This window comes from Pelobates fuscus, chromosome 13 (assembly GCF_036172605.1).
Source record: "Pelobates fuscus isolate aPelFus1 chromosome 13, aPelFus1.pri, whole genome shotgun sequence".
Taxonomy (NCBI): Eukaryota; Metazoa; Chordata; class Amphibia; order Anura; family Pelobatidae; genus Pelobates; species Pelobates fuscus.
The window spans coordinates 18,448,253-18,461,341 of record NC_086329.1 but is presented as its reverse complement, the minus strand read 5'-3'; the positions used below and the strand labels follow the sequence as shown (position 1 = coordinate 18,461,341).

Below are 13,089 nucleotides of genomic sequence, written 5' to 3'. Positions count from 1 at the left end.
ATTAAACATAATGTTCAATAAAGGAAGTTTAAACATTAGATGACTCTTTACAGGACATGTTTAGGAATGATGTGCAGTCACATGCAGGGAGGTGTGCCTAGGACTGTGTAAACAAAGTGATTTAACTCCTAAATGGCAGAGAATTGAGCACTGATGCTGCAGGGGCATGATCTATGCACCAAAACAGCTTCATTATGCCTATGTTGTTTTGGTGACTATAGTGTCCCTTTAATTATTTTAGGGGTTTGGAGATTTCACCAATTCTTACACATGCCTCAGAAAGAGTTTTCAACTGGCTCTACAAAGTCTTATTCAGTCTAAGCTCACCCCTCTTTAACTCCGTATACATTTTAAGTAACTACCAGAGCTGGTCAGTGAGCTTGCTTTCTACAATGCGGTCTAGATATGTCTCACGCAAACTCAACCCTTTGTGAAAGGTCTCCAAAACCAAATGGAACCAAGTGTGTTTCTCTCCGAATTATTGGCATCTGCTATGTGCACCATGTGCTTTCTAGGAATCCATGCTTTCCTACTACAGAAATAACAGTTCTCTTGGATGAGGAAGCTTGTTTTAGAGTTACACTCTACACAACAAACACTGCACATTTTAAATTCTGCCCCTGAAATGTGGGGGTCTAATTCACTCTTAAGCTCTCTTCTAAGTGGAGCTTGTAGCTATGTGTTGCAGTCATGTCAATCACAGCCAGGAAGTGTAATTCTTATACAAATTTAAACCAGTGAGTAGGTTAGAATGCATAATGTGCCAAGATAATTCATAGCTTCTTAATTCTAAGACACGTGTGCTATATGTCCTCAATGCTTCTCTGTGAGAATGTTTACCAAGCTACTTCCTGTGGCCTGATGACATCTACAAGAGCAGATCAGGCTTAGAAGAGGAGCTATTTCGGCACTAGATTAAAGATAAACTTTATTTTTTCTGTGTAGAGCAGCCCTTTAACTATTGTAAAATTAAGCCATTAAGAGAAAGACTGATGATTTCTGATGATATTTCACTTAAATTACAATACATTTTATGCAATCTGTAATACAGGTTCCGTAATGTGTTACATCAAGAGTAAGATATATACACAAAAAACCTATACATGCTACGGGCCAATCCTGTATTAAGGAGTAAGTGGTACTTTTTTTTTTTTTTTTAACAAGAAAGACTTTAATTCAAATAACAAAAAGTTACTTGCCTCTTGATGTTGTTCCAAAGCTGATGGAACAGATAATGACGGGGAAACATCAGATTTAAAAGAGGGGATATCGTGTTCAATAATAGTGCTAGTCTGTAAAACAAACAAAATAGTGATCACAAAAATAACTAATAAAACACGAATATAAAGCTCATTGGTCCATTGGCCAACGTTACATGTTTTTAACGTAGAAATCTCACGAGCTGAGAAAGAAAGGCAAAAGTCGAACTTTGTCATAAAGCCAAGACCTGGCTAAAATACGTACTATTATTTGTGAAGCAAGCTGTGCTGTAAATTTAGCATGTAGTGATTTGTTTACTTCAGTGTTTTTATTGAGCTTTTAATGTGATACAGGAAATAGTACCAACAGATTACAAAACAGGAGACACCCCCAAAGGTGGCATGAGAATAAAGGACAAATTCCAGTCCCGTGAAACATTGTGACCGATCTCGTTAACCAGCTAGAGATAGTTGTGTCACTGAACTAGGAAGCGGAAATTAAGAGATGAGATTGTGAGATACAAGAAAGAGAAAGAACCAAAGGCCGGATGCACTCCTGGTGACCCCCCTCCCCCGACTACACCACAAGTTAAGAGTCAAACCCTTTGGAACCAATGCCATATTTTCAAGAAGTGGTCATTGATTATATTGATAGCAGCTGTCAGCTTCTCCATCCTGATCTCTGCATTGATATGAGCCTTCCACGTTTTGGCCAAGCACATTATCAAACTTGTGGGCAGCCTGGGGAGGAACAAGTCCCTATACTCCAAGTCTAATAAACTTCCTCTCTTTCTACTCTAGTCAATGCATTGGTAATGCAGAGCTAAAGGTTGTACTTACTGTAATATAGATAAATTATATGTTAGGAGAGTGGGAGAAGCAAGTTTGTACTTATCTGCACGCGTCTGTTTATAAAGTTCGGTCACCCAAAACCTGAGCAGTCACAATAATAATTGCACCTGCCACGCAATGGGACTGTAACAATCCATCTATACATTAGGGAGATTTATAAAAGTCTGTAAGAGAAAGGGGTGCCACTTTCTAATGGTGAAGCAAACCAGATAGAAAATAATGGATGTTTTCTTTCGATTCAATTGGTTTCCACGGCGATTGTTCCATTTTATTTATTTTTAATGATACTGCACAACTTTTCTATTTTTCACATTCTTACATATCTCCTCCATTGTGTTTGTTAAATTACTAACAAACATACAGATTAAATGCTTATGGATGTACTGCTACCACACTCAAGTTGCTGGTGAAAAACCATTCTGGGATTGAAATAGTAGCACGTTTGTCCCCCTGCACATACCAGGAAGAATTGATAGAAGAAAGTTTATATTAATTACATAAAACATAAATTTCTCTCTCAGAGGACTGTGTTTGAGCATGTTATTTGTCATTTAAATATCTATGTACTTGTAAAGAACTCATGATGCACAGAGTGTGACTGTGTGCTTTGTAAATATTAGCACGGGGGTTTTGTATGGATAGATGCCAGAACATAGCCAAAGGCAAGACATTTCCATCAATGACTTTGCAAACATTTTGATGTGTAGATTAAATATTGTGCAATCATATGGCACGTTCATGTCAGAGGATAACGTTCATTTCACTTAATATGTGTCCCTAAGGGATACACACATATTATAAACTTTGGGCCCTCAAAGGATGGGAGAGCCCTAAATGGGGATCTGGGAAAAAAAACAGGAGAGATACAACACTGGAGCTGGTCAGCATTCTGACTGGGACTTACAAAACCTTCATTAACAGAGTCCCATAGAGATAAATTACATCCACAACATACTGACAGGGGCATATTTTGAAGAAAAATGATAAACAGAGTTGGACAGAACATATCAAGGCAGGTCCATTTTAAATATTGGTTTCCAAACAATTACAATTATTTATATAGCGCCAACAGATTCTGAAGTGCTGTACAATAGGTAAACAATAAAAATACACTCTATCATGAGATTTGGGATCGGCTGGGATATCTCAGCCACTTCTCAGTTGAAGAAAAGTATCCCGGCTGCAGGATATGTTATCTTTGTCGAGTAACAATTTTATCAAGCTATATGTAGCTTGAAGCGGAAAAACATTTAGCCATCAATTTAATAAGCTTTCAAAATGATTCATTATTGTTAGAAAAACAATACAAATGATTTATCGACAGAGACTCCCATAGACTTCAATGGTGACTTCTGTCGAGAAATCATTTAGTAAGTTTTTCTAACAGTATGGAATGATTTGGACAGCTTATTAAGTCAAGGCCTTAGTGTGAGAAAGTCAAGTTTTGGCCCCTCGACACATCTTACTTAACCCCTTGAGGACCAAACTTCTGGAATAAAAGGGAATCATGACCTGTCATGTGTCCTTAAGGGGTTAAGAGGCCGGGAATGATCAAAATAAGGCAATTTGATTAGGGAATTATTTTTTTTTTAAATGAAATGTTCAATAAATGTTTTGCTAAATTGAAATTCCAAACACATTCATACTTCTAATCACAACGACAAACACAGGGATGTAATTACTCTAAAACAAATAACAAGAGATGATGCTTATTATGCCAAATATATGTAAAAGTAATCTGGAAACTATTTTACATTCACTTGGCCGCATGTAATCAGAGTGATAATGTTAACTCTTCTTGTACCGGCCTCATAAGGGTACAAGCCTACCGTACGAACATAAAGAATGTTCTCTCTAAAGTGGGGTGAAATGTAAAGCGTCAAATTGCGCATTTTTTTTATCAAAGCCTACAAATTTCAAATTAAAATAGAGCTTCACAAGGACCAGCTCCTGTCTACATATAAATGGCAAAAAGCAAGTTAATTCCCTCTTGTCTTCCAAAAGGGCCAATAAAGTAGACTCCTATGGCAAAGAAATGGTTCAATTAAAAGAGGGTGAAAATGACGGTAACATGGAACCTATTATTGGCTTGTAGTAGGTTATTCAGAAAAATCTGAATTTTAATAAAATCAACCTATAGTTTCGAGGTTAGTCTATGACAACACACTGTATAGGACTAGAACAGGACAAGGATATAAGTAAGTTACGGGATGGAGGTTTGATATCTGGTTTTAAAAGCTATGAAAGAGGACTTACATCTTCCCAAAAGGCTAGCAGTGAGGATCTAGACGGAGAAGAGACTGGTTCCTTTGTAGTGACAAACACGAGGGACACAAAAAAAGCACTTAAAACCCACATATACATGCTGTTCAGAGAGGCAATCGATACAGACAGTCAGATCATAATGGATACTCAGTGATGGTTGGAGAGGGGGTATCGTACAAAAATAAACCCACTCTAATTTAGGCTTGTCAATGCCATCACAGATAATAATGCACGGTAGTCGGCTGTGTACAAAGAAAGGGTTTAACTCTCTCAGTACCAACAGAAAAGCCGGTATTAATGCAAAACTACATGTCCCATAAGGCTTGCAGAGCATGAGCAACTGTGCGGTCTAAAATCTGGACAATTCATGATCCTAGTGACTAACACAGAAAGCCCTTTTATTTCTGGGAAATAGATAAAGTAATGGCATTTATCTATGCTCTCCACTGCCAGGGGCAATGGTCCAAAAGATGCATGCTGATCACAGAGCTGCTAGACATTTACTGGTACAGATCCAGACAGTGCAGTACTGGTATTAGAATTATTATATAGGTACCAGCATATCCCAGATCAGGAAGGAGGTATATATTGTGCTTGACACAGGGATGAGGAATGACCGCACAACCTGTTAGCGAGCTACCTAAGCTTGCATGTGAGCAGCTTGTTTGCATAGATGGAAACACATTCACTGATGTTCTTGCACCCAGCTCCCTGGGGTCAGATAACAGGAGGAGAAACTTAGGATAGCAGGAACAAACCTATTGTAACTCCGTAGATCCAGGACAGTTGAGCTCAATGTATTCTGTGAGGTTAGCCTTTAGGGAATGTATGATCTTTAGGCATGCAGATATACTACGAAAAATAATAGGATTTCCCAAAGAATGACTGTCCCCAAAACAAGGAGCCAGGCAGTGATCGCCTCTAAATAAATCAATGCTAGTGCCGTATTGTGAGCATTTTACCGAGATCTCTAAGAATATAGTACAACGGTGGCTCCGAAGGGGGGAGGGGACCCAAAACACAGACTGGCTCTTCAATAATTCCAACTGGCTTCTAATTCTAATATTTCTCTACCACTGCTCCATCAGAAATGATGAGGATCATTGCTGCTATCAACGTTTACACCAACATAAGCTAGCGGATTGGAGATAAACATGACAAAGTATACTCACTCTCAGCGAAAGGTCATGAGGCAGTGGAGAGGTGTTAAAATATTCAAATATTGACTCTTGAAAGTCAGGAAGTTTCAATCCTGGAAAAAAGCAGAGCCAAAGTAAAGAGAATGGCACACTGGATTGTGAAATACCAACGGAAATCACAGCAAGTGTTTGCTAAACGCACCGCTATCATCTTTTAGTTTTTCTTCCAGCTTTTTCTTCAAGCTTCTTACATCATCTTGCAGCTCTTGGTTTTTCGATTCTGCTTCTCTCAGTTTGCTACAAAGAGTTTGTAAATATTGTGATAAACAGCGATAAAGTCCTTTCATGCCATAAGCAACATCACGTTAAAGAGAGACCTATTAACAAAAGGGCCAGCGGAGACATACACATTTTGCAGAGTTCTAAAAGCAGGAACTGCTCTCAGCTAATGAATGCAATTCTGTACATAGGAATATGCACAAAATTGACGTTAGCCAGCCTGGAACTGTTGTGCGATTGCCAATGACACCACCAGTAGCAGAGGGGTTAGACAATGTATGTACAGTGTTTCATGATGAGTCCACAGACTCCAGTCACCGTGCCCACTCCAAATCACTGAAGTGTCATGGTAATTGGAGTAAAAATCCCTTTAATTTCCCAACAATGTTCCCTTTAGTGAATAACCCTGCAAGATACAATTATGTTTTTATCGAGACTGAAGGGGCTCAACATAAACTATGATCAGGAAAGGGAAATGGATTAGTGAAAAAGCTTAGTCACCAATACAACTATAGCTTAATCAAGCAGTTTTAGTTTATAGATCATACGCCTGCAGTCTCACTGCTCAATTCTCTGCCATTAAGGCGTTAAAATCACTTTTTTTTATTCATTTTTTTATGAACCCTAGTCACACCTCCCTGCATGTGACTTGCACAGTATCCCTAAATACTTATTTTAGATAATCATCTAAAGTTTATCCTTCCTTTATTGCAAGTTCTGTTTTAGATTTTCTTATCCCCTGCTATGTTAATAGCTTGTTAGACCCTGCAAGAGCCTCCTGTATGTGATTAAAGTTCAATTTACAGAGAAAGAGATACAATTTTCTAAGGTAAATTAAATCTGATTGAAAGTAAAACCTGTTTTTTTCCATGCAGGCTCTGTCAATCAGAGCTAGGATAAGTGTGACAAGGGCTGCATAGACAGAAACAAAGTGATTTAACTCCTAAATGGCAGAGAATTGAGCAGTAAAACTAGAGAGGCATGATCTATACACTAAAACTGCTTTATTAAGCTAAAGTTGTTTAGGTGACTATAGTGTTCCTTTAAGATTGCGTAATAATGGCTCTAGGCATAAGGCAACCGTTGCTATTTTCTGATATGTCTGTTTTATGTCGATCGCAAACGGTTTAGAAATTTATATAAAGGAATGCACATTCATCTGGGCACTTTGCAATCATTACATTTCACTGAAGGGGAGAGATCATTAGGGTAGGTAAGAGGAATGTTAATGTTTTCAATAATTCGGACTCTTTTTTGAATTTTTTATTTATCTATCTAAAAACACAACATGCTAAACACGATCTACCAGGGGGGGGGTAAACATTCCTTCTTAATTTCACAGCAAAATAATTTAACCCCACAGTGCATTATAAGCGTACAGGCTTTCCCTGCAGCTGTACATTATAAAACCTCAAACACAGGGTGTACCTTTCAAATGAAACATTTGCTTCCTTTGCTTTCCTCAGCTCTTCTTGTACCACTTGCTTGGCTCTTATTTCTGCGTCCAGAGCAGACTGCAGCTCCAGTCGTGCAGACATGTCGAGCTTCTGGCTGCGTCGCACCTTCCAGAGTGGGTCCTGCAACAAGCGCACACAGAAACGAAAAGTTTTTTTTCCCTACCTTTAACAGAAGCAATTTGTGACCGTGGCATTGTGTCATAAAATATAATCGTTAGCACCTCTACAGTCTGATAAAGTGGTTTCACATCGTTCCTGAAATGCCGACCCGCTTAGTAAAATTCTCCTTAACTAGTTTTAAAGTGCCAAACCAGGGATTGGTGCACAGAACTGAACAGTTTATCCACAATTTTACTATCTTATTCTGTTGGCACGCATAGAGGGCTATTCTGAGAATTACACCCGCTGCAGCCCACTGTAGTGGCAGTTATGTCAGGATACATTCCGTTGCTTCTTACTTGGGTCCCGCCATGTACTATACCGACTCTCACGCCGGCTGAATTACATTCAGTTAGCTCAACTCTGCTCGTTCTGCCGTTTATTCTTTTGGCTGAGAGTGTGAGCTGATAAATAATTCAACATTAGGAGTATCTTTCCTCTCTCTTGTGGTAAAGGCTTCTATTGACAGATCCTCCCCACCTGTCACTGTGCAGGTATATCCCCCTCCATACTTATGGTTATTCTCAGTGGAAAGGCTGTCGATTACCCAGACTTCTCAACCACAGTACCCATAATCAAAGACTGAACCCCCAGCTCTTAACCTTTTAGCCCTGGTATTAAACTCTCAGGCTCCAGATCTATTGACTTTATTTAAACTCAACCCTTAAAATCGCATGTAATCTGCTCTCGCATCTGCACCTTGTTCCATGCACTCTAAAACCTGTTCCATCGCGGACATAAACCTTTCTTCTGTGCTCTCTCCCCTATAGTTTACCTTTCATTACCTTCTCTCTCCCTTTATGCCATTTCTCCAGCCCACCCCTCCATTCAAGCTTCAACAACTTTGTTTCTGCCTTTCTAAGGTCCATGTCTCATGTGAATAATTCCCATATTCTAATATCCTATGCCATTTCCTTTTATTCATATCATTCCCATTGATGTCCCACATTACAACTGCGTATCACACCTCTTGTGCATGCGCACAACACCCTCCATGGTTCCACCCACCTCTTTTCATTGCTGTACCCACTTCCTTACTTTTTTGCTCTCTAAATTTTTTTCAAACCCTCTCCCCATCCATTAACCTTGCTTTCCACCCACTCCTACACTCTTTAGTTTTCCTTGCACTACACGCACTCTCTCGCCCCCTTACGGTCTCTCCACCCTACTCCCACACCATGTCTCAGGCTGGACAAGCCCGCTCACATATTAGCATTCCAGAATGGTGGACTTGTCACCAGTGACATGTCCTGATATTACATTTTCCCCAATCACATACAGTCCCAGCAGGAAGGAATGAAACCGTGTAATTGGCTGGCTTTGCAATGTGCACAGGTCGTAGACCCCTGGAAGGCAATCAGGAGATCCCGTGGGGCAGTATTTGGAGAGCCCCCAAGCTAGAACTCACATATTAACACTAAAGCTCCCTTGTGTGTCTATGTGTTGTACGTGTTTATTTAATGGACAATGCTGCAGAATAGGCTACAAATATATCTCACAGAATATCAATATAAATGTAAGAAACCTATAAAAAGCTGATGTTTACTCACAGGGGAAAACAAATGTTTACTACGTGCTTTAAAAAGTGTTTGTAAAATTATTTGTCACGGCATGTTAAACAAAAACATGGAAACCATGGCAGCCTAGCAAACGTATCTCTCAAAGAATTGCTGACACTTGAAGCGCTGGACGCAGGAGCATTTAGCAGGGGGAGGGCAGTGACAAATACTGTAGAGTTATTTACATTGTTACAGACAGGGTTAACGATATTGTGAGCAGGAAATGAGATTACAAATGTTAGGTCTGAACTTTATTGATAAGAAGTTAGGCAACTGCCTCTTGGACTGGGAGCGTGCAAATTTCAATATTCCAGCAAAGAGCTGTGACAGCTAATCTCTGATACTTATTGGTTACAATTTACATTCCCCTTGGTGGCTGAACACTAAAGAAAAAATGCAGCTTGCAAAAACTGGATCATCATTTCTTTGCCAATGAAATAATGCAGCAAAGCATACAATCAATTAAGGAAAACAAAAACAACATAAATCAATAAAGGCAACAATACGATTTATAGAAACCACATATTGATTAAGTTTCTGCAAAACCTTTGCACCAGCAGAAAGTGATTATCATGCTTTTAGAGTTCGCCAGCATGTGTTTAGCCATAACAACCCAAACCAGAAGAACAAATAAATAAATTAGATTAATAAGAGAGAAATCTTAGTTTTGCTTTGAAGCACAGGCATTTATTGACGGTTTTGTTGAATAGTGATATTATGCTTGAACAGCTTCCCACCACCAAATTTACAATCACCAAAGCAAATCGCAGTGACGTGGTACACTGCCGAGAGCAGTGCAGTACTGCCTGGCCAGCTGGGACCACAGAAATAACTCACCAGCCTATCAGAATTGTAAGGGGTCAAGCCTTGTGGATATGAGAGGTCAGGCTAAAGCAACAATCAGAATATAAAATCTGTTACTAGAAATGAAATGGTTACGTCCTCAAATTAAAGCGAACAAATGTAAATATCTGAGCTAACTTCATCAAGAAAAACATTATTCACTCTTTTGCGCATCTTACTTTAATTGTATTCTATACGATAGATTCCTGTGCTTCAGACAGCATTTTGGTTAAAGTGCAACAATGTTTTTTTTTTTTTTTCTCTTTAAATAATAAATAAAAATTAAAGCTATACATATTTATGATACTTGAATTCTTATCTAGGCATCATAAATGTGTTTTGCTTAAAGGCAAAAATTTGTCTTTTATAAAACAGTGGTAAAACAGAAGGGGGTGGGGGAGGAACAAACACCGCTGTATAAAATGACCAAGGTAACAAAGTATTTAACTCATTTGAGGAACAAGGTTGAGTAAAATATCACTCATCTCTTTTCAGCTCAGAATATTTTAAGTGATGTAACAGTATAGCACAAATACACAACTTACCAAGGTCCTTGATCCCAGACTGGAGCTCCTCAAAGATTCAAGTTCTTCTGTCATTTTTGATGCTAAAGCTTGTAGGTAGCCCCGAGCGTCTTTTTCATCACTTACCCTACAGAAAACAATGAGGATTCAGAAGTTGAGAACTATATGTTGTATTATATATATATATTTTTATTAGAGATAAATACAATATCAACTAATATGCCTGTTCCCATTAGCAAAACAATGGCTTTAGTTTAGTGAAAGCTCTGAACCACTACCATTTAGGTGGCTTACCTTATTTTCAGCTCTCCACAGATCCGCCCCAATCCACCTCTTTAGCGGACATCAGAACGGATGATTTCAGCAAATTCAATGCTTTGCAAAGGGAAGGCACTGGATTGGCTGAGATCTCAAAGGAGGCAGGGCAGGGTCAGACACCATCCTGGCCAATCAGCATCTCATCATAGAGATACATTGAATCTATGAAAAGACCGTTTTTACTTGAAAATGCCTGCAGGGACTGACTATACTCCCCAAAACAACTACAATGAGCTGTTTTTTTTGGAGACTATAGTGTCCCCTTAACAAAAATTAGATCCTTTTCAGTGTTTGCGAGTTCAGTTTGCGAGTTACAGTATACATTTAGGTCGTATTGTTGAATCTGCTGGCTCTATTTAAAACTAAATAACATTATAATTCAATGAGCATAATGATTGGTTGAGTCACTACCAGGTATGACAATGAGCATTGAAGAATATATAAAGTCTGGGGATTTAGGAGAAGTGCAGCATTTTTAAATGTAATTAATTGATTTTCATATAACAATCTGCATTTTACAATATTAATCTATATAATTCAGGAACAGCAATTCTCTGCAATGTGGAATGTCACTTTAAATTGTAAATTTAAAAAGTCATAAAGAACTGTAATCTTATTTCCTTTATTGGTTTATAATGTGCCTATCTAATCGCAGTTTGATAGATAGAAATAATTCCCAAACAAAATGTAAGTTGCCGTGGAGACTTTAAAAAAAACTGATCATGAAAGATTTGGCATCAAAAACCAGAGCAGTAAATCTCATTTATGTCTCAATTTGATGGGGGTGGGATCCTTAAGTGAGAGATAGGAGACCACCTCTCATTACAGGCCTACACCATAGAGTCATTCATTTGGCTATTCCACATTCCCCACACCTCTACATAATGCTTGCGGTATTCACAAAGTAATGCTCTCGTTTCCCCAAATTATAAAAATTAAAAAAATAAATATAAAAAGATATAATAGATGCAGTTTACACATGTTTTCTTTTCTGCTTTAAATGTTTGCTGAGAAAACACTTAAATCAAAAATCATAAAAATAAAGATCTATAAAATTACGGCCACGTAACAACCAAGCTTTTTTATGTTTTGATACAGTGCTTATAGGACAAAACAAAAGTGATTATTGCCATTACAATCATTACTACCAATGTACTTAATGTAATGCAGCAGACATCTCTATATTATGCGATCAAAAGTGAGATCAGAAATTTACTTAAATTACTTTCTGATCTCACTGATACCCTATTGGACTTGAGCCTCACAATGCTCGAAAGTCTCTGAAGAAGAAAATTGGTCATTGATTGGCATAAAAAGGTGCACTTTTAAGACAGATCCCAGTCTGTGCTTGTAGGCATATTTTTCAGGGACTGCAAAACCTTTTTGCTGCAAAATGCAATTTGCGACTTCAAGCCAAAGCCCTCACTGGAGGAGGCGGGAAGGACTTGGCCGGCATGAATGGGAGAGCCGTGCCACCATGCTGTGACTGCTGATGACAGACAGCCAATATGCACTGATTTAACATTAGCCATACAGGAACTCTTATCCTTAATCACTTAAAGGAACACAAACATGTATTCCCGACAATAGTATTAAACTACTTATGAGGGTTCTCGCCCTCCCTTAGATTGCATGGGAAAGGTATTAAAAGGTACCTTTTCTCCCATGTCATGCCAGTCTTAATGCGGCTGGCCCTGCCTCCATGGCTGAGATCAAACTTGATGAAGAAAAACTACCACAACAAGAGGACATAGTCTTAAATTAGAGGGACAAAGGTTTAAAAATAATATCAGGAAGTATTACTTTACTGAGAGGGTAGTGGATGCATGGAATAGCCTTCCAGCTGAAGTGGTAGAGGTTAACACAGTAAAGGAGTTTAAGCATGCGTGGGATAGGCATAAGGCTATCCTAACTATAAGATAAGGCCAGGGACTAATGAAAGTATTTAGAAAATTGGGCAGACTAGATGGGCCGAATGGTTCTTATCTGCCGTCACATTCTATGTTTCTATGTTTCTATGATCTCAGACAATCTAATGCTCTGGGAGGCTAATGTGCATGTGCGGCAAAATGCTGCACTGCACCAATCAGCATCTTCTCCTAAAGATGCATTGAATCAATGCATCTCTAAGGCGAATGTTCAGCTTAACACCCGTGCTGCACACTGTGTAGCACTGACACAGGAGGCACATCTAGTGACCATCTGAGTGATTGCCACTAGAGGTGTTACTAGCCAGCAATGTAAACACTGCCTTTTCTCGGAAAAGGTATCGTTTACATTGCAGAGTCTGAGGAGAAATGCTGAAGACATCAGAACCGCTACATTAAGCTGTAGTGGTTCTGGTGACAATAATGTCCCTTTAAGGGATGTTTAAGTGTGGACAGTCTCTTTATACTCAAACCTTATTCTTAGAGTGACAGCACAAAAATATTAAGATTTTAAATGCAACCTAGTTCAGCAGTACCATTGTGATGGTCCACTAAAAAGACAAATAA

At 38.7% G+C, this 13,089-nt stretch overlaps 1 protein-coding gene across 4 annotated transcripts in view; it reads right to left on the bottom strand.

Moving 5' to 3' along the window:
* Positions 1–13,089, bottom strand: part of CDC42BPB (CDC42 binding protein kinase beta) — a 97,955-nt gene that overhangs the window by 24,481 nt on the left and 60,385 nt on the right. For 2 of the 4 annotated variants that reach the window (XM_063439613.1, XM_063439615.1), the window contains exons 18-23: positions 10,298–10,403; positions 9,747–9,797; positions 7,163–7,311; positions 5,658–5,752; positions 5,489–5,568; positions 1,200–1,292 (exon numbers count right to left, since the gene is read on the bottom strand). In XM_063439613.1, the coding sequence (XP_063295683.1) occupies positions 1,200–1,292; positions 5,489–5,568; positions 5,658–5,752; positions 7,163–7,311; positions 9,747–9,797; positions 10,298–10,403 (574 nt within the window). The remainder of the gene's footprint in view (positions 1–1,199; positions 1,293–5,488; positions 5,569–5,657; positions 5,753–7,162; positions 7,312–9,746; positions 9,798–10,297; positions 10,404–13,089) is intronic. The other 2 variants (XM_063439614.1, XM_063439616.1) reach the window with 1 other exon arrangement.